At 53.8% G+C, this 26843-nt stretch overlaps 1 protein-coding gene and 1 long non-coding RNA gene across 14 annotated transcripts in view; one reads left to right on the top strand and one right to left on the bottom strand.

Annotated features, from left to right (window-relative positions):
* Positions 1-26843, top strand: part of CUX1 (cut like homeobox 1) — a 354203-nt gene that overhangs the window by 274161 nt on the left and 53199 nt on the right. For 3 of the 13 annotated variants that reach the window (XM_032459625.1, XM_032459628.1, XM_032459627.1), the window contains exons 11-20: positions 1993-2181; positions 11312-11370; positions 14448-14496; positions 15254-15350; positions 16317-16988; positions 18108-18173; positions 19489-19590; positions 20815-21644; positions 23606-23771; positions 24292-24348. In XM_032459625.1, coding sequence (XP_032315516.1) covers positions 1993-2181; positions 11312-11370; positions 14448-14496; positions 15254-15350; positions 16317-16988; positions 18108-18173; positions 19489-19590; positions 20815-21644; positions 23606-23771; positions 24292-24348 — 2287 coding nt within the window. The remainder of the gene's footprint in view (positions 1-1992; positions 2182-11311; positions 11371-14447; positions 14497-15253; positions 15351-16316; positions 16989-18107; positions 18174-19488; positions 19591-20814; positions 21645-23605; positions 23772-24291; positions 24349-26843) is intronic. The other 10 variants (XM_032459626.1, XM_032459634.1, XM_032459636.1 and 7 more) reach the window with 8 other exon arrangements.
* LOC116657468 lies at positions 1703-18054 on the bottom strand. The gene is made up of 3 exons (XR_004312566.1): positions 17975-18054; positions 7767-7774; positions 1703-1713 (listed from the first exon to the last, which is right to left on the bottom strand). It is a non-coding gene; the product is annotated as an uncharacterized LOC116657468 (long non-coding RNA).

The following is a 26843-nucleotide window of genomic DNA, read 5'->3' as shown; positions in this document are numbered from 1 at the left end:
TTGTCCGTTTCTTCCTTCATTTCTCGCTGTGTCTTCACTGTGGGACAACAGGATGCCTCGGGTTTGAGATGGGAGTGGGCTCACTTGGGCTTAGAGTAGGATGATCTCTTCTATCCTATTTCCACGGTCTTGCCGCTTTGGGGTATATCTCATCTCATCTCGTTTAGTTTATGCACAACACAAATGATGTTGCTGTTTTATGAATGAGGAATCGGTGGTCCGGGTTCCTGAGCTAGCTGATATGCCAAAGGTCACGTGGTCAGCTTGCGGCCAGGCCGGGCTGGGCCCTAGGAGTTGAGCAGATAGCCCTCTGCGATGGCCTCTGCGTGCTCGCCTGTTTCACTGCTGCGAGGATCTGGCGGAGGTCCCTTGGCCCCTGACCTTAGTTCCAACCCGCGTTGTCTAGGGTGGTGCTTCCTAAATTCTCTGTGCTGAAGGGCAGTTTTATTTTGTTGCTTTTTTTTTTTTTAATTTCCAATCTGTTGCAGACTGATAGTTTTACAAAAGGTAATAAAAATGTCACAGCAAAGTCGGATTGCCATAAAAGTTTCTAAACACTTTGCATTCCGGTGCTCATCTCACTGTGTACCAGCAACAGTGTGTGAATCGGCACCAGTCCGTGGAGCACAGTCTGCACCAAACTGGTTTGGACAGCATGTTCCTCTTAAAGAAGCTGGCGGGAAGATGCTCACTGGGGCCCCGGGGCCATGGGCCAATCCACCAGAAGTCAGGGCAAGTAAAGAACTCACTTTACAGCGTTACACAAACCAAACACACAGAAAGGAGTCTCTTCTTTGCCCACAAAACTCCACATTCTTTGATGGTAAAGGCCTGCCCCCTGGGGCTGCAGCTGCCACTGGTTCCCACCCCAGTTTAGGCCAGATCGGGACCTGCAGCGGTGCACTTCCCAGGGGTGGGGGTGACGGTGACATCGAGGATGGTGGCGTTCCACACCCCGGCTCTCTGCTGTCACAGGGACCTGTGCAGTGCTGGCCTCCCCGACCCCTTCATCAGCCTTGCTCAGAAGTGCATGCACCCAGCAGAAAATCTTCCGTAACTATTCAGGAGCTGTGATTACTTTTATTTTTATTTTTTTAATGACTACTTTTAAAACTTGAAAAAAGTACTGCTTTCATCCTTGGGAAGTGGAATTACGGATTTGACTTTAAAAAAAAATGCCTTGTCCCTGTTTTGCATATTTTCCAGAATGAGCAAATCTTGGGGTGTAGGGAGTCAGTTTTTTAAAACATCAATTATTAGAAGTGTTCCTACGCAAAGGAACCCCAAATATGCATCTTCAACATTTTCAAACTCTTTTTTTTTTAAATGCTGACTCAGAATCAACTTGTCAGACAATATCTCAGCTTCTAGATCACACAGTAATGAATCAAAAGGACACTGTGGTAGAAAACCTGAATGCTTCTGACCAGTCCAGGAGCCGTCCTCGGAGCCTTCCCCTCCAGCATCCCCAGCCATCAGCAGGGCCCTTTCCGTCACCTCCTTCAGGTTTTTGCTCAAATGTCACCCTCCCAATGAGGTTTTTCCTGACCATCTTATTAAAAACTCCAACTGCCGCTTCCCTGCTTCGGTCTTTCCGTGGTGCTAATCACCATCCGGCCCGCTTTGTGCCTCTAATAAACGTATTTGAGGCATCTCACCCTCCCTGCCCCGTACCACTGGACGGGAAGCCCTATAAGGACAGGGAGTTCAGTCCTTTTTTCCCCTCCAGTGTGCCTGGTATGTGGTGGGTGCTCAGTAAATGCTCGTGGAACGGAGGAATCCAGGCAGCAGCTCCCTGTGCAGATAGGCAGATGGTGCGGGGAGGGCGATCGGCCGGTCCAGTCCAAACAGAGGCAGGAGGGGGTGTTGTTTCATCCACATCACCGTCCACATCCTCCCAGGTGCCTGGTTTTTGCCTCGGTTGCCAGCACTGCTAGCCCCAAGCACCCGTCCGAAGCTGTGCAGTTTTGTCATTTCCTCTCTCCTCCGCAGGAGCAGGCCATAGAGGTGCTGACCCGCTCCAGCCTGGAAGTTGAGTTGGCCGCCAAGGAGCGGGAGATCGCCCAGCTGGTGGAGGACGTGCAGAGACTCCAGGCCAGCCTCACCAAGCTGCGTGAGAACTCCGCCAGCCAGATCTCCCAGCTCGAGCAGCAGCTGAGTGCCAAGAACAGCACCCTCAAAGTAAGGGCACCGGAGGGGTGGGGGGCCGGGGGGCCAGGGGAGGGCCGCAGTGCACTCGCACAGCCTCGGCCTAACCCCGTGCTCCGCCCTGCACTGACACCCTGAGCTCCTCAGTGGGCCACTTCGGACCCCACATCTGGGGCACGCACTGGATGCAGTGATGGAGGCAGGAGGCCTCGCCTCAGAAGCCACCTCATGCGCCCCACTGTAGCCCTCGCACAAGTATATATCTGCTGTCTGCAAAGGTGATGGTTAAAATTCTCCTCCTTTAAAAGGAAAAGTGACTGCTGGGGTTTTATCTCAGTCAAGCTCCAGCTGTCAACCAAAGTCCTTCCCTCCAGTGAGAACCAGATAAGGAGGCATGAGGTTCCCCTGGACACGTCATCACTCAGAAGCTCCATGAGGGCTCTTGTTGGAGGACACTTTATCTGGGATTGACAGCAAACATGGCAGCCTTGACCTCTTGTGTAGCAGCTGGAAGCAGAGTCCTGGAGCCCAAAGCAGCGAGACGGACAGGCTTTGACCCCTCCTGTCAGCTCTGGCCAGGGTGGCCCATCCCTCCTGGTTGTCTGTCCCTCACAGGCAGCACATGGAAACCCCCCGTCCTCAGTGCTTACCCACCCACAGCATCACCAAACCCCCAAGAACTCAGAGACCGTCGGTGCTGGGTCCGGAAGTCCTGTGTGCTTGCTAGGGGGCAGGGTGGCTGTCAGGGTGCAGGCCGTCCAGACTGCTGGCCTTCCCAGGCTCTTGGAGGAGCCTGCTGGCAGGGGGACCCAGCATGCTGAGAGACTCCAGCCCGTCCTGTGTCCCCAAGAAGATGAAAGCCAAGGGTCTGCTGAGGGCACGTCAGCTCCGAGCCCCGTGGGCCCTGCTCCCAAGCTGCAGGGATGAGTTTTGACCCTCAGGCCTGTGCTGCAGGCCAGGGCCCAAAGCATGGTGTTGCTTCAGCACAGGGAGCCCCCATGATCAGTCTCTTATCTCCCAGACTGAGTCATCAGCCGCCTTGCCAAAAGCTAGATCCTCCTCAGGCTTCCCATAAATTCATATCCCAGATGCACAACCCAGAACCTTTTACATTATCATTTTTTAATTATGCTTTATTTAAGGTATTTCCAATCTGTTGAAGTTAGCATGATTTGAAGATAGTTTTGGCACTCTAGTTTCACGTGTCAAAGCCAGAAGGGACTCCTCGGTGGCATCTTATTTGATGAAGAAGAGACAGGACCAGCAAGGGTGTGGGCACCGCCTCCGTCTGCCCACGCCCCCGCCCCCCGCCCCCGCTCAGCCTCCATTTGCGGCAGGTGTGAATGAATAAGTGACCAACTGCCAATTATAGTCACTGCACTGAAGAAAGTGGATCAGAGCTAGTTGTAAAAATGTCAGGAAGACTTCTCCTTATACAAAGTAGTTCTAGAATGTGGCTAGGCCCATTTTGATTTTTTTTTTTTTTCTGAGGTTTTTTTTTCCCCCTCAACACATGACCGTGTTTCTTGGTTCTTGGGGAGAACTAAGTCGCCAGCAGTTCTGTCCTGGCAGCTCGCTGGCCTGACGTCGCTGGTGCCGGTGCACCCCGGGCTCAGCCTCACTAGATTCTTCCTTGCCTCTCTGGGGTGGATTTTACCTGCAGCCTGAGAAATCGCCAGGTGCCCGGGCCCCTCTGAGGAGACGGTGCTGCCAGCTCTGGGGAGAAGCTGAGACCTGGCGTTCACCTCTCCAGTGTTTTTCTGTTCTCTTTTCAGCCTGCCCAGTGAGTACAGTACTCACTTTTTAGTTCAGATTAAATCTCATTTTGTCATGTTCTAGCCACTTCTGACGCTCGCCGCGGCATTGATCGTATTAGACCATTCGCCTTCCCCTCCTCTGCCACAGTTAAAAGGTGCAACCCAATACACGAGGAGTTTGACTGCAGGAGAGGGAGGCTGAAGACCTTACATTTTTTATTATAGAGCAATTTCTTCTGAATCAGTTAAGGTTTTAATGTTTGCCTTCACGAAAAATGAAACGCAGTTTCACAAATTAATGTTCTTTATCCGTATCTTGGGGGAATTCTTTAATACAGTACAGTTAATGAAACAATTCGGCAATACTTCTTCCAAAATTATTACTCCCTTATCTTCATCTGATCTAATAATCAAAACATATCCTCTAGTAACAAGACTTCTCTGATTTTAATTATCTTAACCCCTTGTCGCCAGCAGTGAAGCTTTCCCTGATATCGGACCCGCACGCAAAAGGCGTCAGCCTTCCCCAAACGAGCGCGTCTGCCTCGCTCACCCCAAGGAATAAGGTTAATTGAATGAGATACTTCCCAAGGCTTTTTTTTTTCCTAACGTGTGTAATTTGTAGTCTCAAATCTAAACTAAGCAGCGGAACAATTATTCGGAAACTACTTCATGAATGAGACCTGTCAAACTGGCAACCTGATGCTTTCGAGACTGGGGGTCTCGGGCCCCGCAGTGGTGGCCGCTCAGGGCAGCCGGGAGCCGCCCCTGAACTTCACAGTTCCTCCTCCTCCCCACCTCCTGCCATCCCGCTCCCCTGGTCTTCTCCTTCTTGGACAGTGTTGTTCAGCTCTGGGGGACTCTGGGACACACTGCGCAGGGCTCAAGTTGGGCTCCAGCCTTGTCTCAGTGCGGTGGGTGGTTTCACCGTGGACGCTGACGGTGGCCTTTGAAATAAATGCTAATGTGCTCCGTGACAGTCACTCTGGGGTGGGGACTGGTCTCACAAGGGCAGAAGGCATCATGGACAGCCTTGAGTTTATTGAGAGTCTCGGGTTTATGGGGGTTTCTCTGCCAGTACACCTTAGGGGTAGACTCTGAAATGGGACGTACTTGGGAACTGATTGTTTTGTTTTCCCAAGCACCTTGAAACTTCTGCCCTTTGTGACTAGTATTTCTTCCCTTCCCCGAAATAACTGATTTATAGTTGTGAGGATAGGTTACCAGTTGGATGTGTGCCAGTCTCTCCCTCCGTGCTCCACTTGTCCAAGCCGAGTTCACCATCGCTATCCACATACGGTGGTGTGTCCTCTAGCCTTCAGATAGATGTCGAAGCAGAGTCAGAAGCGGGAGATGCTTCTTCCTGCCCATTCTGACAAGTACTCCTGCACAGTGGCACGTGTAAGGGAGAGTTCTGTATTCATAATTAATGAAATAACCCGACTCACATTACAAGGCTGCTGTTTCCGATAACACGATTCTGTGGTCCTCTGTTGGAAAACTTCAGTTCAGAGGCAGTGTCGTGAGACAGTCACCTGCGTTACACTCACCAGAGCACAGACGGTAATGCTACCAATAGCTCCGATTTAAAACAGGTGTTTCTAAGAAAGGCTAGCGAAAAGAATGCCAGTCTTCCCTAGGGAGAAGTTATATTTTTCTACAGATGCTTTAAAGACCAGTACTTCTCACTGGATGGGTGGGCAGATGTGTTAGAATCACCTGGGGGCCTTTTTCCAAACCGCACAAGCCTCCCCAACCCTCCGCAGCCCTCACTCCACCTCTCCAGTTTCTGGTGGGTCCTTCTGAGCCACCGTGGAGCACACTGTCCCTCGGGGTGGGGAACAGGAGAAAAGACTGACAGCCACTTCTCTGTACTCACTCAGTGCCTTTAATTCTGGACGCTGCCTCTTTGGTTACATAAGTTCCCTCACTCAGCCCTGTGTTTCTTCTGCACCGAGGCCTGCACGTGACTGCATTTCAATGAGCATCTTATCACTGGCTCTGTATGAAGCTCTCACATCCGCGTCTTGTTTGATGCTCACTGGCAAGCGGGTGTGATGACGATCACTGTCTCTGGGAGGAAGTGGCTGAAGTTAGGAGAGGCGGGGCCTGGCGCTGTCCAGCCTTTGGCTGTAGAGGGGGGCCTCCACTGCCCCCGCCGCCCTGGACAGTGAAAGCAAGTCCTAACATCAAACATCCCGGTATCAGAGAGCCCGGGGGCCGAGCCTGCCAGAGCCTTGTCCTGCCTGGAAGGAGTGAGCCTTCCATGGGGAGGAGGAGCGGCGAGGGTAGCCCTGGGCCAGGGAGGCAGTAGTAGAGAGGCCTCAAAGGGAAGAAACCGAGGGGCTTTGTGCTAGAGGCCTTGAGGTCCTATCAGGATTGAGGCTGGAGCTGGAGGTCCTACGTGGGTCCCTATGAAATCAGTGTAAACCAGTGGCTGTTACTGGAAATGCTTTAGGGAGATCATTGTCTGTGGGAATCTATGAAGAATTAGACACACACGCCCCTGGTCACTAGGTGAGTAAATCTAGATCATCACCTGCAGACAGTCCCTAGCTCATGGCACACTTAGCCGACCCTGCAACGTCCAGGTGACCAAAATGTTGAGCCAGGACCATTCCAGTCTGTGATGGCACCATTCCACGAGAAGGAGTTGGCTCCCGTCTGCCCTGTGTCTTGTCACACCTGGATCACAGCTCGTGGAAGTTGGAAACGGAGGGTTGCCCTGCAAGGATGCCTTCTCTCCTGTCCAGAGCCACACTTCAGCGGGCAACCAGCCCTCCAACGTCATGGTCACTCTCCCCACCCCCCATCTGGCAAGGGGGTGGGTCTCCTCTTTTCGTCTCGTGTCCTCGACATCCCTGTAGCACAGGCAGAGCGCCCACCCGGGCCTCCCTGGGCTCCTCCCCAGGCCCAGCATCAGTGGACCCTAAACTGACGTAACTGCCGCCTCTCACCAAGTAACTGTGGAGAGCAGAGGGGGTTCAGGTGAAAAGGAGGTGCACGCTGCCTAGTTCTGGCCCCCAGAGCAGCAGTGTCAACCTTGGAACCCCGCCCTGGACCAGGGAGCCCAGTCATACTCACTCGGTTCTGACTGGCGGCCCCTCAGCCCGTGGGTCCAGGTCAGGTGGGAATCACACACCCGTGTCCCTGGCCTGAGCGGTGGGTCTTCAGGTAGCCCTGCTGAAAGCCTGGCTTGGATCGTCTGGGAGGAAGAGATGGAGCCGTCTGTAAACTGCAGCACAGTCGCCTCTCCAGCCCTGTCTGTCGTGTGGCAGAGGTATTGTGGCCTTGACCCCTCGTTGTGCAACCCAGAGGAGGAGGCCTTTCAAGGGTCTCTGCATTAGCCTCCGTGCCAGAGGTCCTTTCAGTTGGTAGCCCTAGAGCATGGAGAGCCCTGTGTTATGACCTGACTAAGACGGTATCTTCTCTAAATCTAGTGCCTAATTTGCTGCACGCCAAAGTGCTTTGCATTTTAAACTAGATTATCTTATTATTGGCATCGTAGCCAGGATTTTAAGACCATGGAGATAATTCCTCTGGCAATTTGATGAAGAAACATTTGATGAGCACCTACTAAGTTCCTGGAACCACAGGTGTGCTTTATGAGTATTAAATGTATGTGACCTACGTCACACAACTGTCCTGTTTGAGAGGCACCTGCAGTCTGCACTCGTGCATCCTACGTTTCCTCACTGCTGTCCTTGGAAAACCCTTGTTCTTATCTCCCCATTTCCCAGATGAGGAGCATGAAGCCTGACAGGCTACGCCCGTCACCCAGGGTCACACTCAGCCAGAGGGACTGACGGGCAGCCCACCTCCTCCCCTTGACCCTTTCTCCTCTCTCTGAATGGGGCCCACGTGTGCTCCTTCACATGAGTCCTTTTTCAGGAGGACCCGCTTCCCAGATTGTGTGTTGAGGGCACTGGATACAGGGCTGCCTTTCCTGCCACCAGCGTCTTTAACAGCCAGAGCGGCTCCAGGCCTCTGGCCTCCTCCGAGGATCTGCCGCAGCGGGGACACTGGGAGACAACAAACTGGGATGTGGAGAGCTTCATAAACGGAGCCCCTGGATTCAGAAGCACAGCATGTCTTCAGGAACAACTCAGTCGTATTCAGTACCACCCACCAGGGACAGAGTCGTGATAACTACTGTAATGGCAGTAACCACCGTTAACGGATGCTTTGCCACGTGCAGGGCGCCAGGCGAAGCCCTCTATGTTACACTTGGCTCTGGGTCTGCAGTTTCCACGTCCACCGATTCGGAAGTCGACTGTACTACACCCTTCTGTTCAAGGGACTTGAGCATCCATGGACTTTGAGACTACGGGGGTCCTGGAACCAGTCCCCCGTGGGTACTGAGGGATGACTGTACTTCATTTAATCCTCACAAGAGCACTGTCCTGTAGGTGCCATCATAGATGAAGGTGCTGAGGCTCAGGGAAGTTAAGTGTCTTGTCCACGGTCACCCCGCAGCTAAGTGGCAGAGCCAGACGTGGCCCCGATCTGTCAGGCCCCAGCCCACCAGTGCTTCACTGCCTCCACATTCTGCCAGCGGCCGGGGCAGCCTCAGCTCTGCCAAGGTATGCACTGCACAACTCCAGTGGTTTTTTTTCTTTCCTTGGAGGAAGAGACAGATGCTCTGCAGATGTGTGGCCATAATTAAGTAAGATGGCATGTGGGATGTGGAGCCGAGCCTGGAATCCGGCCCGCGGCTCAGCAAGCGTTAGCGAAACCTGAGGGAAGTCTCTCCAGAGACAGTGACCCCCAGGAGCACCTGCCGCCCTTTCCAGTCCAGGAGCCTCTGGAACCCGACCTGCTGTGTATGTCTGGTCAACGAACCGAGCTGAGGGCCCTTGGTCTTTTTCCAGTGCTGGGCCCCAGCCCACGTGCCTCCCACCCCGTGTGGCCACCGCAGGTGTGGTTCTGAGGCAGCGCTCTGCGGGGTCGTTTGTCAGGAGAGCTCGTGGGGACGGGCTTTGGGAGGCGGCCCTGCCAGGCCCCCATCCAGGTGTCCTGATGAAGAGGTTTGCAGATTCCGTCTTCGGTGCTTCCTGATTCAGTTGCCCCCAAGGAGATGGCAGAAATTTCAGTGGAAGCTGTTTAGTTCTCAGTGAAAACTATTACTTGACCAAGTTAAACAGATTCTAGTCCTCAAACCTGCTGATCCGGGCCAGTCACAGGTCTGCAAAGAAGACCTGCGGCGGTGCTCTTAGGGAGCCCACCCCAGGACTTGGCAGCGACACGGTCCTGCACGGAAGGCCCCGCGGTGCCAGCACCTGCCCCAGCTTTTTGTCGTGCCTTTGTTCAGCTCGTGGAGGTCATTGCTGCTGCTCCCACTGCACGGACGAGCCATTGATTCACGGGTCCAAGGGGCCAGCCGTGAGTGACAGAACTGACTCTGCGTTCTGGGCCGGGCCAGGTTAAGAAGTGCTCCGTGTTGTCCCTTCCTCCTGTCTGCCTCCTGTGCTCTGAACACAACCACATTTTCTGTGCGCGCTGCGTCCCAGAGTCGGTGAATTTCACACTCTGAAGGCGCTCCGCACCCCGGCAGCCCCGGGTCAGCTTGTGTTCCGGAGGCCGCCCAGGGTGCTTCTGCTGTCCGACCACAGGAGGATGAATGCAGTCACTTCTCCATGAGCACCTCCTGAAGATCTTTTGTCGGAAAATGAGTGCAGGCTACCCCCTGTTTGACTGTGATGAGAAACTGTGAGACATAAAGTTGGCAAGAGATCTTTAACAGAAACTAGGGCAGAGCTGTTCACGTAATGGGAAATACACACACAAGGAGCCACCAGCAAGGGCGAGAGGAAAAGGTGGGCTACATTAGTTTAGTTGAGTGAACACCTGAGTTCTCAAAACCACAGGCCATGTGGGAATTGGGTGAGCATCAAGGCTGATGGGCCAGGTGGAACTCTCCTCCCCAAACTCTAGAATGCTCTCGGTCTGCTTTAATCTATGATCGTAGACGTGGCTGGTCAGGTAGAGCTGAAAAAAGTAACTGGAAGCCCTGTGGATGGAGAGGGGCTGTTGACTCAAGAATTAGAATTTGTTCACCCCAGCCTTGGCAAGATGCTACATGGCCAAGAACCCCCGCTGGGCTGGGACTTTGTGTTTTGTGTCAAGCTGCCTCATTTCCCCCAAAGAGCTCGGTGGGGATGGTTAGGGGGTGGTAAAAAGCATCTTCATAGAAGGAAACACCCTGTGCCGACCACCCTACTCCAAAGGCTCTTCCTGACAAGGCGGCCTTGCAGGGCTCCGTGGGAACAGCCGGTGGGCTCACAGGCTTGAGTGGCACATGTCAGAGCATCATCACACCGGGAAACGTGCGGTCGCTCCCCTCAGCCCCTGGGGCTCACACAAGGGCCCCGGGCCTTCTGTCTGAAGGGCACTCTAGGGCCAGGAAGTCAGCTGTGCTCAACCGTGGCCCTGCTGGCCAGGGTGCCCTGGGAGGGCCCTCCCTGCAGGACTCAGACAACCATCTGTCAGGGAAACCACTGACCGCCCAGCTGAACGGCCTCCACTCTTAAAACCCCCATGTCTGGAGGGATCCAACCAGAAGTACAAATGTGTCTCTCCTGGTGCCCACTGGATGCCAGCCTCAGCGACAAAGGGGCTATGTCTCTTGTCAGCAGGTTCCCACTGAAGGTGTTGACAACCAACTATGCATGTCAGCTGGCCTCGTGCAGTTTGTGAAAAGCCACACACTGCTTTTAAAACACCAGGGGCGCATCTCTTCATCCTGTTCGCCATTTTGTGGGATTTGATCCCAAATGGCCTCCTCCTTATTCTGCTTTCCACTTTTGTAAAGCTTTTTCCTTCTGCCTTCATTAGGTTTTACATTACCTTATGGTTGCCGTGTGTGTGTGTGTGTGTGTGTGGCCAGATGAGTGAAGGACAAGGGACAACACCACAGTTGTCACCTTTCACTGTGTGTGTCTGGCTCCCTCAGGGACACCAGATGCTTTACAGGGAATGTAGTCAGTGGAGTGTCTTAGCCCACTGGGGCCACCGTGACAGAATACCATAGACCAGGTGCTATAAACAAAAAACTCTTACTTCTCACAGTTCTGGAGGCTGGAAGTCCAAGATCGAGGCACCAGCAAATTCGGTGTCTGGTGAGGGCTCCCTTCCTGGTTCACAGACAGCCTTTTTCTCACTGTGGCTTCACCTGGTGGAAACGGTGAAGGAGCTCTCTGGGGTCTCTTTTAAGGCACTAATCCCATTTGTGAGGGCCCCACCCTTATGACCACATCACCTCTCATAGGCCCCACCCCCTAATGCCATCACCTCGGGGCTTAGGATCTGAACATTTGAATTTGATGGGGACACAACTTTCAGTCCATGGCAAAGCCCGTAGACCTATTTTGGACACAACCGCTAACAAAATCCCTCTCTATTTTCAGCAACTGGAAGAAAAACTCAAAGGACAGGCTGACTATGAAGAGGTGAAGAAAGAACTAAAGTAAGTGTGGAGGTGGCAGCTCGGCCATTCACAAGCCAGGGCTCACTGGGGACATTTGCTCAGGAAACACCGTGCCAGCCAGGGGGCGGCTGCAGGGTCCTTGATGGGCCATGTTCCGAGCCGCCCAGCAGTGCGGCTGTTTGCACTCAGGCCTGTGCCTGAATTCTTTGGACTTTTTATAAAACTCTGTGTGTAAAAATTGCCAATATGCACAGAATCAGGAGAGATACTGCCCTTAGAGGAAATATAAAATATAAGCTTATTTTTTAGCTGTAAGGTCCCAAAACAGGAGGAGAAGAGCAAGAAAATTCTCCAGTCAAAAGGGGGCTCGTGGCCTCGCACCTCCCTGGCCACCTAGACACTGGGGCCTTCTCCTCTCCGCCTCCATCCAAGAGGCAACAGCTGGAAGCTTCTCCTCCCTTCAGTGCTAATGCTCACATTCTCACACTTAGAAATTCCCTCCTCAGCCCCACAGCCCAGCCTGACCCTCCCGCCTCAAACTCCTTCCCCTGAGCTGCCCTTGGCCCTCCTAGAGCTCCCAGACCCTGGTCCCTACCTGCCTCCCAGTCCAGCGCTCTCCAGACTCATGGGCAGCCCCCCACAGTGCACATGCCCCCCCCGCCCCCCAGTCCTCATGCGTTACCTCACAGAGTCTCTCCTGGGCCTCCCTGCCTCCATGGCCAGGTTACCAAACACAGCAGAGGGAGTCCCTGCGATGTGTGGCCCTGCCCTACCCTCTGCGCTTTCCTGGCCCCAGCTGCACCCTGACCCCCCAGCAGACACCCTAGTGCTCTGCTTCATGAAGGAGACAGACGCCCCGCAGCTGCCTTTACCTTGGAATTTACTCCTCTGGTCTTGGCTTCTCCGTCCTGTCTCTCCAGGCTGACCCCTCCACCCTGGGTCCCTTCCTTCCTGCTTCTTCCTGCTGTTCCATCAGCTTTTTTCTCCTGCTGACATTTTTAATTTTTCCTTTTAAAATAAGCCTCCACCTACTCACCATGCTGTGCTTTATATTCTTAATTCCATTCCCTCGGGTTTGCTAAAAAAGCCCATAGGAAGGCCTCTTCGACCTCCTCGCCACCACCGTCAGTAGCCTCCCTGGCAGGGTGACTCCGGGGGGCTCCCCTCACTTCTCTCCTGAGCAGCCTCACCTCCACGATGTGGACGGCCTCTGCCAGCACCCCTTGGACACCCCCAGACTCTCTGCAGGTTCAGCCTCTTCAAGCTCTGTCCCCTCCCCCCACCCCACTTCCAACTTAGGGAGGTGTATTTTTTACTTATGTACCTGCCTCCCCATCCCTTCACCCAAGCCCCTGCTCTTCCCAAGCTGAGGTCGGCCCCACACCCCCTCCTCCAAGCTCACCTGCATCCCCGGGGACCCAAGGCTTCTTGGCTGCGGTCTGGCCCCTCCGCAGACTGGCCCTACCCTCCTCCCAGAACAGCCTTCCCGCATCCCCGCTGGCCCTTCTGCCACATCTGCATACCACGGCCCCACCACGGTGGAGGCATCTGAAAACCCTATTCAGGTGGCTTTTCTGCTAAAATGTGTCCCTGGCTCCCCACTTCCTGGGGATCCCAGTGTCCTCTAGACATCTGCCAGCAGCCGGTTCTGGCCCATCTCAGCCCCGGGGTCCCTGCCCACCCCCCCACCCGGGGGTCTGCAAAGCCTCTGGACCCTTCAGGGCCCTTCTCAAACGCTGACAGCTCGAGACAGACCCGCCCCCCCCGCCCTGGTTTTCTCCTACTCGTGCCGTTTGGGTTTTGTCTTCTACCCGGCACCTCCCATAGGGTTCCTGAGGGTGAGTGGTTTTGACTCTGCACGGCGCCAGGCGGGTAATAGGCTGTCGCTAAATTTGTTGAGTAAATGAAGAGACACTGATGTTTTTAGTATAAACTTAGGGACGCACTTAGTCTTTTCTTACATGATCCTAAAGCAGATCTCAGACAAGAATATAGTTGCGAACAACGTGACAGCCGCTAAGAAAAGGCAAGTTTGTCCAGACTGCTCGCCTGCCTCCCATCCCCTCCCCTCCCCTCCCCTCCCCTCCCTGATGCAGTGGGACCCAGAGTCCTCATTATCCTCAGGAGCTGACCGCAAAACAAAACGATGAGTTTTACGCCCTGTCACCTCCTCCTTGTCCCCGTCTTGTTGGTTTACGTGACAGGGGCCCTAGGAAGACACAACCTCAGAGAAACGAAGAGCGGTCAGCTCCTTACTGGAGCTCCCGGTGGCCGAGGCATAGAGGGGTCTCGAGGTCCTGGGCATTTGTCCACACTGTGCTTTCTGGACGGCACGGCTGGGAGAGAGCACGCAGGTGGCCCAGTGTGCCGGATGGAAGTGACACTCGTTCTCGCCTTCCTGTCTCGAGTGTGCAAGGGGCACCCAGGCTCCTCAGGGCCACGTGGACCCACAGAAAGAAAGAAATGTCCACCTGTGCAGAGCCTGCAAGCAGTGCCGGGCATCCCGAACCCGCGCAGCTCTCAGACTTGTTGAAACAGGCCAAGCCAGAGTGGTTTCAGTGATAAGGAGAACAAAGGAGAAATCAGGATGGGTTCTTACACCCTTGTGGTGGCTCCTTCCCCAGCCTGGGGCTGCCGTGATGGTCTGCTGCTGCTTTGGGGCCACCCAGCTATGGGATCTCGCCCCTCGCCCGATCCCCCTGGGCCCCGGGTACCAGCTGCCAAGTGTGCATGAGGGGTGGCGGCCGGGGGGCAGAGGTTTCTCTCCCCACCTTCCTCATTACAGCTCTTTCGGCCCTGCTTAGCTTGATAAATCCATTCCACTGGCGGCAATGTTATGTCTATGTTCAGCTCCACTTTAAAATTATACTCTGAACAGACCTGGTGTGATTCCATATGGAATGATTTACATGCTGGGCAAGGAATTTTTGCTGGCCAACTGCTAGTTGAAGAGTTATCCCAGAGACGCTCTCAGATGATAAGGCTGCCAGGGAAGTTGTGAAAGTTGTCAGCTCCTCAGTTCCTGGAGAGCAGGGAACGCTGACGTGACCGCTCATTAGCGCGGCTGTTCTCGAAGGTCCGGGCAGGAGGTAACCGCTCTGTCTTGCTCTTCGCAGTATTCTGAAGTCCATGGAGTTTGCACCGTCCGAAGGAGCTGGCACCCAGGTACCGGGTCCCACTTTGCTTTCCGTGTGGGTGAGCGTCCCCTCGCTGCTTCACAATCGTGATGTTTCTATGCAACCCCTCGCCCGTAGCTGACGAGTAACTCCTCAAGAATAATTAACCAAATGAAAGTAAATTCTCTTTAATTAAAAAGGGGCAAGAAGAGAAAATTCCATTAGTGTTTTCCAAACCAGTAACTCGGTTCAAGTGAAATTGCAGGTGCTAAGAACATGGATAGAAACGGTTTCAGGTTGTGTTAAAGGTCAGCCCCAGGTGGGCTGGCTCAGGGACCCTTATCACCTGCCTCACGTGGACGAGACATGGGGTTAAGATGACAATGGCACATAGTAACCCGGTGGCCAATTAGAATTTTAAGTCATCACGTAGAATCCCGCTCCAAAATTCCAGAAGACAGCAGACTCTTGGTGACTGGCAGCAAAAAAGGTCCCCTTTGCAGGAGACTTCTGGCAGGTGTGTGGCTCGGCAGCCTGTCCCATGGCCAAGAGGTATAGGTTTAGATTCTCAGATTTGGGGACAGAACAGAGAATAGTTCGCTGTCTGGAAACTGTGAGCCTAGAAGGAGAAAACTTACTTGAACTGAAATGAGTTATTCTGGAGAGGAACTCATGTAGGGAGCATCCTTGGGGGTCCGATTTCTGTAACAGGTCAGGGTCAGGAGAGGCGGGTGGGAAAGCCGCAGGGTGGGGGTTGTGGGGTCCAGTGGCCGGCCACGCGGTGAGCCCCGCTTTGCCCCATCTAGGACGCACCCAGGCCCCTGGAGGTGCTGCTGCTGGAGAAGAACCGCGCGCTGCAGTCCGAGAACGCCGCGCTGCGCATCTCCAACAGTGACCTGAGCGGTAGGTTGACAAGGTCTCGCGCCCGCGCTCGGCCCCTCCGGGGGTCGAGGAAGAGGAAGGCAAACCGTGAGTTGGGGCCGGTGCATGGCGGGCGTCAGCGGGGGTGAGAACCTTGACTAATGCGTGTCCGGCCTCCTCCGCTGTCCTCCTCACTCCCCCCGCCCAGACGGTCCAGACGAGACGCGTAGCCGGCCGCAGGGCGTCTGCGGAGGGCAGGCAGGCAGGGCTGCCGGAGGGATGCTCAAGGACGGTGGCTTTTCTGATCTCTTCCTAGTTGTGCGGCCTCTCCTGTGGCGTTTCCGGGGCAGCCCCTGCCCTTCCCGGCCGGCTCAGTGGAGCTTTTCTTCCTTTGTCAGGTTTTCCTTGGGAACGCCTCCCCCATCCTTAGCCTTTCTTTGCTCGTCCCAAAGTGGTGGCGTCACTGACTGCTTCGGGTTTTGGCAGCTGGTAAAGCGTTTGAGAGTGTCTCGGGCTCCGGTGATATTTCATTCTTAAAATGTGCGTGCCTTCGATCGAGTGGACTCGGTGCAGTGCATTCGCCTCAGAGCAAGTGGTGTGCGAATCCGTTGGTCCCAAAATGTCAGTGTTTGCTGCTCCTCAGGTGGGGCCCTTCTGGTTAGAGCTCGAATGCTAGAGGCCCGATGAGAGGCCCGCGACCTGTCGACTCTTTACTGTGTGTGGTACCGGCTCCTTGTCACGTTAGGAGTTTGACTCTATGTCAAGGGGAACTCTCCAGGCTGCAACGTACAAGAAAGGTGCAAACATGAAATGCATGTTGCTTGTTTCGGGGGGCCTCGTTTGGCTAACTTAAAAATTCAATCGAAAAACAAACCAACACACCTCATTGGCCCTGGTAAAATCTGCACTTTTTTTTTTCCCTTTTGTGGGGCACACTTTGCATTTTGGTCTTGGTTTTTTTTCCCTTTTGAATCCCCCATAATGCATTATGTTTGCCCTTCCTTGTAGGGTCAGCCAGGAGAAAAGGGAAAGACCAGCCTGAGAGTCGGCGTCCTGGACCTTTGCCGGCCTCCCCTCCTTCTCAGTTGCCCCGCAACACGGGGGAGCAGGCTTCCAATACTAATGGTACACACCAGTTCTCACCAGCGGGGTTAACGCAAGACTTTTTCAGCTCATCCCTGGCAAGCCCCAGCCTACCCCTGGCTTCTACGGGAAAATTTGCACTAAACTCTCTCCTCCAACGACAGCTAATGCAGTCCTTCTACTCCAAGGCCATACAGGAAGCAGGAAGCACAAGCATGATTTTTTCAACAGGTCCATACAGCACAAACTCCATATCTTCCCAAAGCCCATTACAACAAAGCCCAGATGTAAATGGCATGGCCCCGTCTCCCAGCCAGTCAGAAAGTGCTGGGAGCGTGTCTGAGGGCGAGGAGATGGACACTGCAGAGATCGCCCGGCAGGTGAAAGAGCAGCTCATCAAGCACAACATCGGGCAGCGTATTTTTGGACACTATGTCTTGGGACTGTCTCAAGGGTCTGTGAGCGAGATTCTGGCCCGGCCCAAGCCATGGAATAAACTGACGGTTCGCGGCAAGGAGCCCTTTCACAAGATGAAGCAGTTCCTCTCGGACGAGCAGAACATCCTGGCTCTTCGCAGCATCCAAGGCAGACAGAGAGGTGAGAGGCTCGCGTGGGTTGGCGCCCACGCGTGGGCCCATCACAGGGTTGTGTGTGCGTGTCTGTGTGTGTGTGTGATGAGACATTTGCGCATCGCATCAGGTAAAATCCTCTCAGCCCTGCCATTTCCAGAGCTCCAGGGTCCACTGGCATGAGCTCGTAAAGCTGTTAGATTTGGGAGATCTGGCCTCGGAAACTCGCTCAGCACCTCACATAGTAAACTCGGGGAAGTAACAGGGAATTACCTCACCCGTGACATTTTCTGACACGTTTAGTGCCCAGGGGTCCTTTCGGCCTTGGGTGCTGGCCTCGGGGTGGGAGGGGCCCGTGGGTACCATCCAGCCCTAGAGCCGCAGCATCCTCGTGCAGCACCGTCTCCGTGGGGCGAGCAGACCAACCACGTGCCCCGGCCTCCCCTCCACACGGTGGGGCGGGCAGTGTGTCCCGTGGTCAGCTCACGCCCAGTGTTTCCACTCCGTTAGTGATTTGTTTAGCGTCACGAGCAACCCACGCCTGCCTTGAGTAAAACACATGAAAGCTTTATTAAAACACCCTTCCTGCCCCACCCTCCATAAAGATTAAAAAGTCCGTCACATCCCTGATTGCAAGAATTCCTTCCCTCTTTAACAACAGGGATCGTTCTGCCAAGTCAGCAGTGACAGAGAGAGGGACTCTGAGCAGACACATCTGACATACCCTGAAATTTTAGACTTAAACGGAGAGGGGAGACAGCATCAGTTTGCACAAAGGACGTGGTGCCTCTTCTGGCGATGTTAACTGAAATTGACTGTCTTTGGATGATTAATGTGAGCTTTGTTCCGGGGCTGGTGGGCGATTCGCTGGGCGGCAGAGCTCCCTCCGTCTGACCCTCGTGGCGTTGCTGCCGTCGGCCGCCCCTTAGGTCCATCTGATCTCCTTTGTCAGCAGAGCCGTGGCCTCTGCCAGCCGGTCAGTCAGGGAAGGGCCTCTCAGAAGTTTCTAGTGACTCCCGAGCGGCACAGGAAGCCCTGAGCCCTCTCTGTAGTGACAGACAGCTCAGATTTCATGTCACACAGCCCATATCGTCAACACCACCATCCCCCTGATTGTTTTGTTCTTACCACACTTGTTTTTCAACAGAGAATCCAGGCCAGAGCCTGAACAGACTATTTCAGGAAGTACCGAAACGAAGAAATGGGTCTGAAGGTATGTTGCAGGCAGGTGTTTTTCTTTGCAGTTAGTAACCTAGGAAGCAGCATGTCCTTAGCTGTGTATTTGGGTTAAAACTGTACAGTGTGATTCTGGCCTGGAACCTGATGGAAAAACAGAGCTAGTAAGTATAAAACAAAGCACGGGTTCAAGTACGCACAGCCCCTTCCTCCCGAGCTGCCCGCCGCGCTCTCCCGAGCGCAGGAGAGGCGGGGAGGAGGCGGCACCACTCAGCATTAGCCCCTCAGTACGAATCCCAACCCCCTTCAGATTCAAATTACGCCTTTCCTCGTTTTCTCAGAAGCAGGTGAAAGAATAACATTTGTTGCTCTGAGAAAAAGTCAGGTGACTGAGTCCAGTGAGATGCTGCTGCTTCCTTGTACCTCCCTGAACCCTGAACTCTGTCGAGGGTGCTACCGAGTAGACAGGCTCCAAGGGTCACCAGTTCTCCCGCGGGTCCCGGCCAGCCAGCCCCCACTGCCCTCCTCGGAGTCGCATCTTTAATGGGGTTTTGTCCTGGTGGTTGGCTTGTTTTTAAATGGTTTAACGTGGCGGTTCATATTTAGTAAGGTAGTGAAAATTAAAACACGTGGACGGCTTCCAGGAAGGCCGGGGGCCAGCCCCGGGCCGTAGTGGCTTCAGTGCATCTGTACGTGTGGCTGCTCAGCAGAGCATCACCATGTGACCGAAAGACTGAATTGTCCTTTAGGAGATGTCCGCAGGCTTCTCTCCTTGTTCATAAATTTTCAAAAGACAGTATGTGATAAGAGACCCGAAAATTTTTAACTTAAGCCTTCAGCCTCTTCACCTTGTACATGCAAACGTTTGAGAGAGAACCAGCCTCAACCCTTTGCCCTCCCGGCCCATTTTTCCCCTCTGGGATACCGGCCTCAAGTACATGTACAGAGCCTTGAGCGGAGTCCCAAGCCAAAGCAGTTGGAGTTGCTTTTAAATGACTCACCAAAAAAGCATTGCCTTTTAATCCTTCATCTTTTTTTATACTGGATGAAAAGATTTGCTGTCCCTGGTCCCAACCTGCGGGTGACATCCAGCTTGGGGAACTTGAGAGCTTGTCCCACCGGCCAAGTACTATTCGATGCCAGGTGGAGTCAGCAGGAAGCCCTTCCTGCCCGAGGCCACAGTACCCGCTGTGAAGTTGCACACACAGCAGGTACAGGTAAACAGGAGGCCATGCCCACCTCCTTGTCATCACCTCAACTCGGGAGCTATTTAGCAGAATGACATCTTCGTGTAGCACTGAATTTTGTTCCAGGTGTGGGTTTGGTGTCATCAGTGTGGCTTCTCCCTGCAGGTAACATCACCACCCGGATCCGAGCCTCAGAGACCGGGTCTGATGAAGCAATCAAGTCCATCCTCGAACAAGCCAAAAGGGAGCTGCAAGTCCAGAAAACTGGTACGGAGTCTAAGTCTTCCACCACTGTCTTCCCAGCTTAGTTACAGCAATTGTCATGAGCGCTCTGGTCAGCAGTAATGAACTGTTTGTTTTTTTAAACAATAGAATGCATGTTTTCAAGCATTTAGGCAAGTGCAGCAAGGAGCAGGTCTGCATGGCATATATTTTGCTAATAGTTACCATTCTGTCTTATGTCATTCCCTAGCATGGACTCAAGAATGTACCCCTGGCCTAGAACCTCCGTGACTTAAATTAGCAAGTAGTTTGTATCAGATTCCCTTTTTTAAATGCAATACAGGCTTTTGGTATTTGGATAGATGCTTGACTGAACACTGGTGAAAAATAAATTCTTCACAGTGGCTTTATGAAACAAATGTTGCCCAGGGGGAGCAGGAGGTTTTAAAGGATGGATGTCCACCTCTTCAGTCAGTCTGCCCCAGGAATCGGCCCTCAGAGCTCCCTGAGAACTGCCTCATCTAAGAGGAGAGAACTCTCACCTTTCAGCTTTTCTCCAACTGAGCTTTGATTGAGAGGCACACCATGCTGTAAACTCAGCTCAGACCTTCTGTTGGTGAGGAAACCAAGAGCCTGAGTTTTCTTCCTGGGGTTCAACACAGACACACATCTGCCCTGTGCCCACGAAGCCCCTGCTCTGCGGAGTCCTTCCCCCGTGGGTCTGGTCGCAAGGCCCCGCCAGGCCTGCAGCCGTGACAGCTGAGCACCCGCCACCACCTGGCCACCCCTCTAGGTTCCTGAGCTGGGACCTGCCCACTGCCCACCGTGGTCCCTCCCTCGCCCTCCCCCTCGGTGGCCACACCATAGTCACCCATCCAGAAGAGAATCTGAGCTAACCAAACCACTAGAATTTTGCAGTAGAGCACATGAGAATGTTACGTTTAAAATAATCGGGGAAGAGAGCCTAAGATGGTGTCACGGAGCGTTTGCACGCATACTCCCCCATCACATGATCCTAAGTCCCTTCAGTTGGTGTGTCACGGAGGCCGTAGGGTCACAGGGCAGTAGTGTGAGCCCTTTGTATCACTGTTCAGACAGGATGCATGAATGTTTCACGACCAGGAAAATGTTGGAAAAATAGAGCAGCGCAGTTCTCCCGAATAATCCGCATTCGGTGGCAGGTCAAGTGAGGAGGAAGTGGAGTGAAAAAGCACGTTCCTGACTGAGGGGGGTTTCTGCCACCGCCTCACCTCTGTGTTTGCTCCGCAGCAGAGCCGGCCCAGCCCTCCTCCGCGTCCAGCAGCGGGAACTCCGACGACGCCATCCGCTCCATCCTGCAGCAGGCCCGCCGCGAGATGGAGGCCCAGCAGGCTGCCCTCGACCCCGCCTTAAAGCCAGCACCACTGTCCCAGACTGACATTGCCATCCTGACCCCCAAGTTAATGTCCCCCTCGCCCATGTCATCGGTGTCCAGCTACTCGCCGCTTGCCATCTCCCTGAAGAAGCCCCCCTCGGCTCCCGAGGCCAGCGTCCCCACTCTGCCCAACCCCCCGGCCCTGAAGAAGGAATCCCAGGACGCGCCGGGGCCGGACCTGCAGGGGGCGGCCGACGCCGCGCAGGGGGTCCTGCGGCACGTGAAGAGCGAGCTGGGCCGCAGCGGCGTGTGGAAGGACCACTGGTGGAGCGCCGTCCAGCCCGAGAGGAAGAGCAGCGCTCCTCCCGAAGACGCCAAGGCTGAGGAAGCCGGCGGCGGGAAAGACAAAGGCGGGGGCAGCCAGCCGCGGGCCGAGCGCAGCCAGCTCCAGGGCCCCTCCTCTTCCGAGTACTGGAAGGACTGGCCCAGCGCCGAGTCGCCGTACTCCCAGAGCTCGGAGCTGAGCCTGACCGGGGCCAGCCGCAGCGAGACACCCCAGAACAGCCCTCTGCCCTCCTCCCCGATAGTGCCCCTGTCGAAGCCCACCAAGCCTTCGGTCCCCCCGCTGACCCCCGAGCAATACGAGATCTACATGTACCAGGAGGTGGATACCATCGAGCTCACCCGGCAGGTGAAAGAGAAGCTGGCCAAGAACGGCATTTGTCAAAGGATCTTTGGGGAGAAGGTAAGGGATTCCATTCGGGGGCCTGGGTTTTCCGGTCTCTTCATTGCTCAAGATGGAGTATCTGTATCTGCCTGGAGGGTGCAGCCAACGCCCACGTAATTAACCAGAGAGCATCATGGGGCGTCCATTCCCAGACTTCTAGGGAGGCTGGCCAGTGAACGTCCCATTTGCTGCATCCCCTCTGGGGGCCAGGTTCCAGGCAAGCCTCTCTCACCCACTGTGACCCCTCATCACACTGTGAGGCAAGTGGCAAAGTCACCATTTGACAAATAAGGAAACTGAAGCTTGGGGAAGTTAACTGTGTGCTCCAAGCTGGCAGGTGACCAAATTCAATCCTGTCCCCACTGCCAGGTGGAGCCCAGAGGCGCCTCTGCTGCCTGTTTCAGTCAAAGAGGATCTGATCTGATCACAGAGAAAGACAGCCAGCATGCAGAGACCAGAGGGCACTGGATAGAAACAGCAATGTGAAGCGTATTTGCACCTTTCTCGTAATTCAGAAGGTGCTCGGATATTGTCCAGTCAGAGGGGCGGAGCAAGTGTCCAGGGATGCACAGCTAGAGGTAGCCCAGGCAGAGCTGCACAGGGCCTGGGCTGAGCCCAGGAGTGGCCCTGAAGACCCTTGTTTCCACAGTGTCCTTCCCTGGCTCACAAAACTACATGGGTTGTGGATGAGGTCCCAGACCCTTTCGGTTCTTGGCACATCCTGATCACTGAGATTCTGGATAATGGGGATCTACCAGGCCTGCAAAATATATTGTAAACATTATACCCTAGGATCATTTTAGATTAAGTGATGAATTGCTGAACATAAGGAGAAATGTTCCAGTCCCCTAAAAGACAGTTTTCCTCAGGGACATGTGGCCCAGTCAACAGTGGCCTCTGAGAGGCCCACATGGAACCTTTCCCCCCAACTTTCTACCCCCCCTTACCAGGTCCTGCCCTCAGATTAATGTTTGCAATATACTAGGCTACAGATCCTTGCCATAGGATTGTGAACTCTTTGTCCTGATTTTGCAAAAGGTGATGGGGTGAACAGAAATGAGGATGAGAATTTAAAGTCCCTTGAAATTTCTAGTTCAGTGTTGTAAAAATATCATTTGAGAACATTTAAATAGACATTTGTGCTCATGCCTTAAATTTAGCAGAGACTTAATAGCATTGAACTTGTTTGGCCCATGAGTGCAGTTTATTCTGGAACTTGAGAACTTTTCAAAGAGTGATCGGATGCAGCCCCTAAATATCTCTGGGCTGCATCTGTGTCCTGTGGGGGGTGTTTGTGCCCATACATATGTATGGCCATATGTGAGCGTAAGAAAAGTCGGGTGTGTGCATGCAACTTGTCGACCGTCTGCAGTGAGTTTCACTCCTAGGCTGGCTCCTCTGTCACCACTAGCTCACCTCTGGGCCCCTACCACAGAGCAGGATGTGATCAGAAAGAGCAGACCTTTCTAAATGCCCCTCTGGCCCAATGCCAGCAAAGGGGATGGGCCCCCACATCCTGCCAGCATCCGTTGCTCCTACTCTAAAGCGATCCTTGGCCCCCAGCACCTCAGCCTTTCCTGGCGCCACCAGGCAAAGAGCAAGATGGTTTTGGTGCTTCCTCCTTGGGTTGTCAGGACAACCCCGCAGACTTGGCAGGATCAAGACCCTGGGAGAGAACCCCTCCCCTCCGTTTCCCAGCCCTTCTCTCCCTGGGAGCTGAGAGCTGGGACTATAACCATGGCTCCCTGTGCCAGGGCATCAGCCCACCAGTGACCTTGAAAAGCACATCGCCCACCCCAGGCCATCCCCGCCCAGCAGGCGGTGGCTGGGTCAGTGCTCGGCCCCGGGAGTGCTTGCTCCCTGTGTGTCTTCCATCCCTGCCACGCCGCCGCACAGCTTTGTGCGTATCACTGATGCGTTCTGCGGCCTCACACCAAACCCTAGGCACTGATGCCGTACGTCTTTGGTTGCCATTCCAGGTGCTGGGCCTGTCCCAGGGCAGTGTCAGCGACATGCTGTCCCGGCCGAAGCCATGGAGCAAGCTGACCCAGAAAGGCCGCGAGCCCTTCATCCGGATGCAGCTCTGGCTGAACGGCGAGCTGGGCCAGGGCGTCCTGCCTGTGCAAGGGCAGCAGCCAGGGCCAGGTAAGGGCAGCCCTGCTGGGCTGCTGCTGGGAGGGTGGAGGGGAGTCGGCGCAGGGAGGCAGCCAGCCACGCTGGCTGCGAACTGCCCCCCTTCCTCTGCGACCTGTTCCCAAGGGACTGACTTAGTTTTTAGGAGAGAGAAGATTGTGCCTAACTAATTTTATAAGCAGCAGAAGATGAGTTACCAATTAAGAAAATGCTGTTTATACATAAATATAGGTAAAAGTCAAGTAGCTAAATCAGGGACTCAGGAAAGAAAATCAGTCAAAGGCACAGAATGAAACATCTCACAGGTGACAGCTTCTGTCTGCTCCCCGACTGGGGCCCAGCTTTCTACCAGCAGCTTTGCCTACCTGCCTGGACGCCCCCCAATTCTGGCCCTCCCTGCAGGGAGTGGAGACCCTCCCCTGGGCCCTTGGGGCCTTCATGCCAGCGCCCCTCAGCTGCACCCAGCGTATTAGGAAGCTTTAAACCCCCCAGTTTGTTTCCTCGTTTAACTGCAACCCTTTCTCTTATTTAGTCCTCCACTCAGTGACGTCGCTACAGGACCCCCTGCAGCAGGGCTGTGTGAGCTCAGGTAACTAGCACGTTCTGTTGTTTTGTGTGAAATGTTTCCCTGCCTTTTATGTTTTCCTCCGGTCTATAATGGGGAGACTTGAAGGATCTATTGTTCTGGATCCGGTGAGCCAAAAACACAGTATCCGCCTAGTGAACTGGGTTCCTCGAGGCCATAGTTTCTGGTGGAGAGGGAGAGGACGGCCAGCTGAGTGCAGGTTCCTCCGATGTTTTCCGGCTCCTTACCGAGTTCTTCATCACTTTGTCGGCTTCTAGGTGTGAAGCCCTGGGTTCGGGGGGCTGGAGCTCAAGTCAGAGACGGATTCTTTGCTCAGGCAGTTTCCAGTGTTATAGCAGGGGTCAGGGGACAAGGAGTGGGCGTTGCTCTTCCAGTGGGGTCGTGGTAGGGGGATGTCGAGACCATCTGGAAGACCTGGGGGTCGCAGTTCAAGCTGTGAGGCTCAGAAGAGGGGGACTGGGGTTGGAGTCCAGCCTGGGAGCAGGCAGTGGAGGGCCCAGAGCTCTGCCGAGGCACTGGGGCTGCTTCCTGCCGGCATCTGAGAGCCGCAAGGTCTGGTCTTTGAGGTCACACCTCTGCCCTGCGGACTCCTTCCTCACACCTGGATGCGGCGGCCCGGGCGGCCCGCGTGCCTGGCTCCTGGACCTTTTCCGTGTCCTTCCTGTGTTCCCGCTTGTGCCGAGCTTTTCCCACCCAGCTTTCGGGAGCAGTCAGCATCATGAGCCGTTCCTCTTCTTTCCTTTCTTTATTTTTCTAAACATGTTGATTAGTCTCCGTATCCCATTGATTCATTGAAAACACAAACAAAGCTAAGTGAGGAGCGTGGAGCCTGCCAGCCTGCTGGAAGTTTTACAAGAGAAAACACGTGTCATGAGGGGAACAGCTGGGCGGCAGCGCCTCCACTGCTTCGAAACACCCAACCCACACACAGATGCAGCCGGAGCGCACTCGCTGCTCACAGCTAAGTTCCCGGTTGACATTTTCGTGTTTTAGGTGTCCCATCTTGATGGGTGGAAGGCTGTATCTAACCCAAGCTGTTGGTTTTCTTGGCTGGACATCTAAATGGAGTGGTTGTCCATCTAAGACAGATCAGGTGTACTTCCTTCTCACTGCCTTTCTGGGTTGGCCAATTTAATTAGCAATTACTGGAGAACTTATACAGCCCTGGCTCTCACTCAAAACACATTAGGGAAAATAATGGACGTAGTTGTTTGTGCTAGAGCTTTGTGGACGTTTGCATGGAAAATGAGCCCTACCTCTTGCTCTAATGGAAAGCTGGCCTCCTCTTAAACTCTCCAAGAGTATTTGCTGCCTCATCAAAGTTAGGGCCGAGCTTGGCAGAATGTGACTAACGCTTTTGAAATCAAAACCGCTTGTTCCTAACCAAAACAAGAAACCTCCTGCAGTTCCAGGTCGGTCATGATCGATGCCAAAATCTGTTCTGTGTCTGAACAAATCCTTGAAGGATGGCTTTTTACTTTTTACTGTATAGCAAGTAATGGCTACCGTGCTGGAACCGTCATACGACAGTCACATTTCCAACCCAGGAGAAACTCACAGGGCTCCTAAGAGGGATGTGAGTGATATTTGTAAGATATCAAATTACATTATAAAACAAAGTGATGTAGAATGCTTGGTAGGGGAGTCTGCAGATTGGAGGAGGGAGGGAGGAGGAGGATGTGAGCCTCTGGGTAAAAGTGAGCGAACGCTCTCAAACTCTCCCGCAGTTTCTGTGAAGAGGTGGCAGGCAGGCCTCTCCCTGTGTCATCTCAGCGAGATGGGAGGTGGGTTGCAGATCCCTCTCAAAGCCCCTGTTGTGAGTCAGCAATAGGGAAGCCACCAGCAGAGATAATAATTATGGTGATTGTGGAGAAAAATGGGAAAATATTTCTTATATTCTAGGAAAAATATAAACTTTTTAATATCATGATGGTAGCTAAGCAAAAATGTTTCTTTAAATCAGGAAAGACTAGAAAGTGTTTGTTAAAATGAAAAGAAAGATTATCATATAGGGGCAAGCGTCTGGGTCGTAGCTATGCTTTTCAGTATGTGGAATTTAGATTTGAAAAATTGAATTCTGTTAGAATGATGAGTGTTGGTAAGTCATTGGGATGAATGACTGTAGGAGACTCCAGAATCTTCTTTGACAACTTCAAAAATCATTGTCTGAGGAAGCATTCGGTATTGCTCCCCCAAAGGCAGGGGAGTGACACCTCTGGCCTGGGATTTCTCCAGGATTTTGATTCCCTGCTCTCACCGTGGCTCCCACGGAATTCTTCCAAGAAGCCCCCAGACCCAGAAAGATGCTGTGTCCTTGCTGGTGGCTCCTTTGAGGCCTCTGGCCAAGGTAGCTCAGTGAGTTGGAACCGGATGGCTACAGGAAGGTAATTCTAACCCTTGGTTGGTCTGTTTTCTGAACATTGGTGAGAGGCATTCAGTGTCTGAAAATCCAGCCTCTTAAACTGGCCTGGCCATCGGTTTAGCCTCCCAGGCATGGG

Source organism: Camelus ferus, chromosome 18 (genome assembly GCF_009834535.1).
Source record: "Camelus ferus isolate YT-003-E chromosome 18, BCGSAC_Cfer_1.0, whole genome shotgun sequence".
NCBI lineage: Eukaryota > Metazoa > Chordata > Mammalia > Artiodactyla > Camelidae > Camelus > Camelus ferus.
Note: the sequence above shows the minus strand (reverse complement) of the source record. Positions and strands in the feature narration are given on the sequence as shown.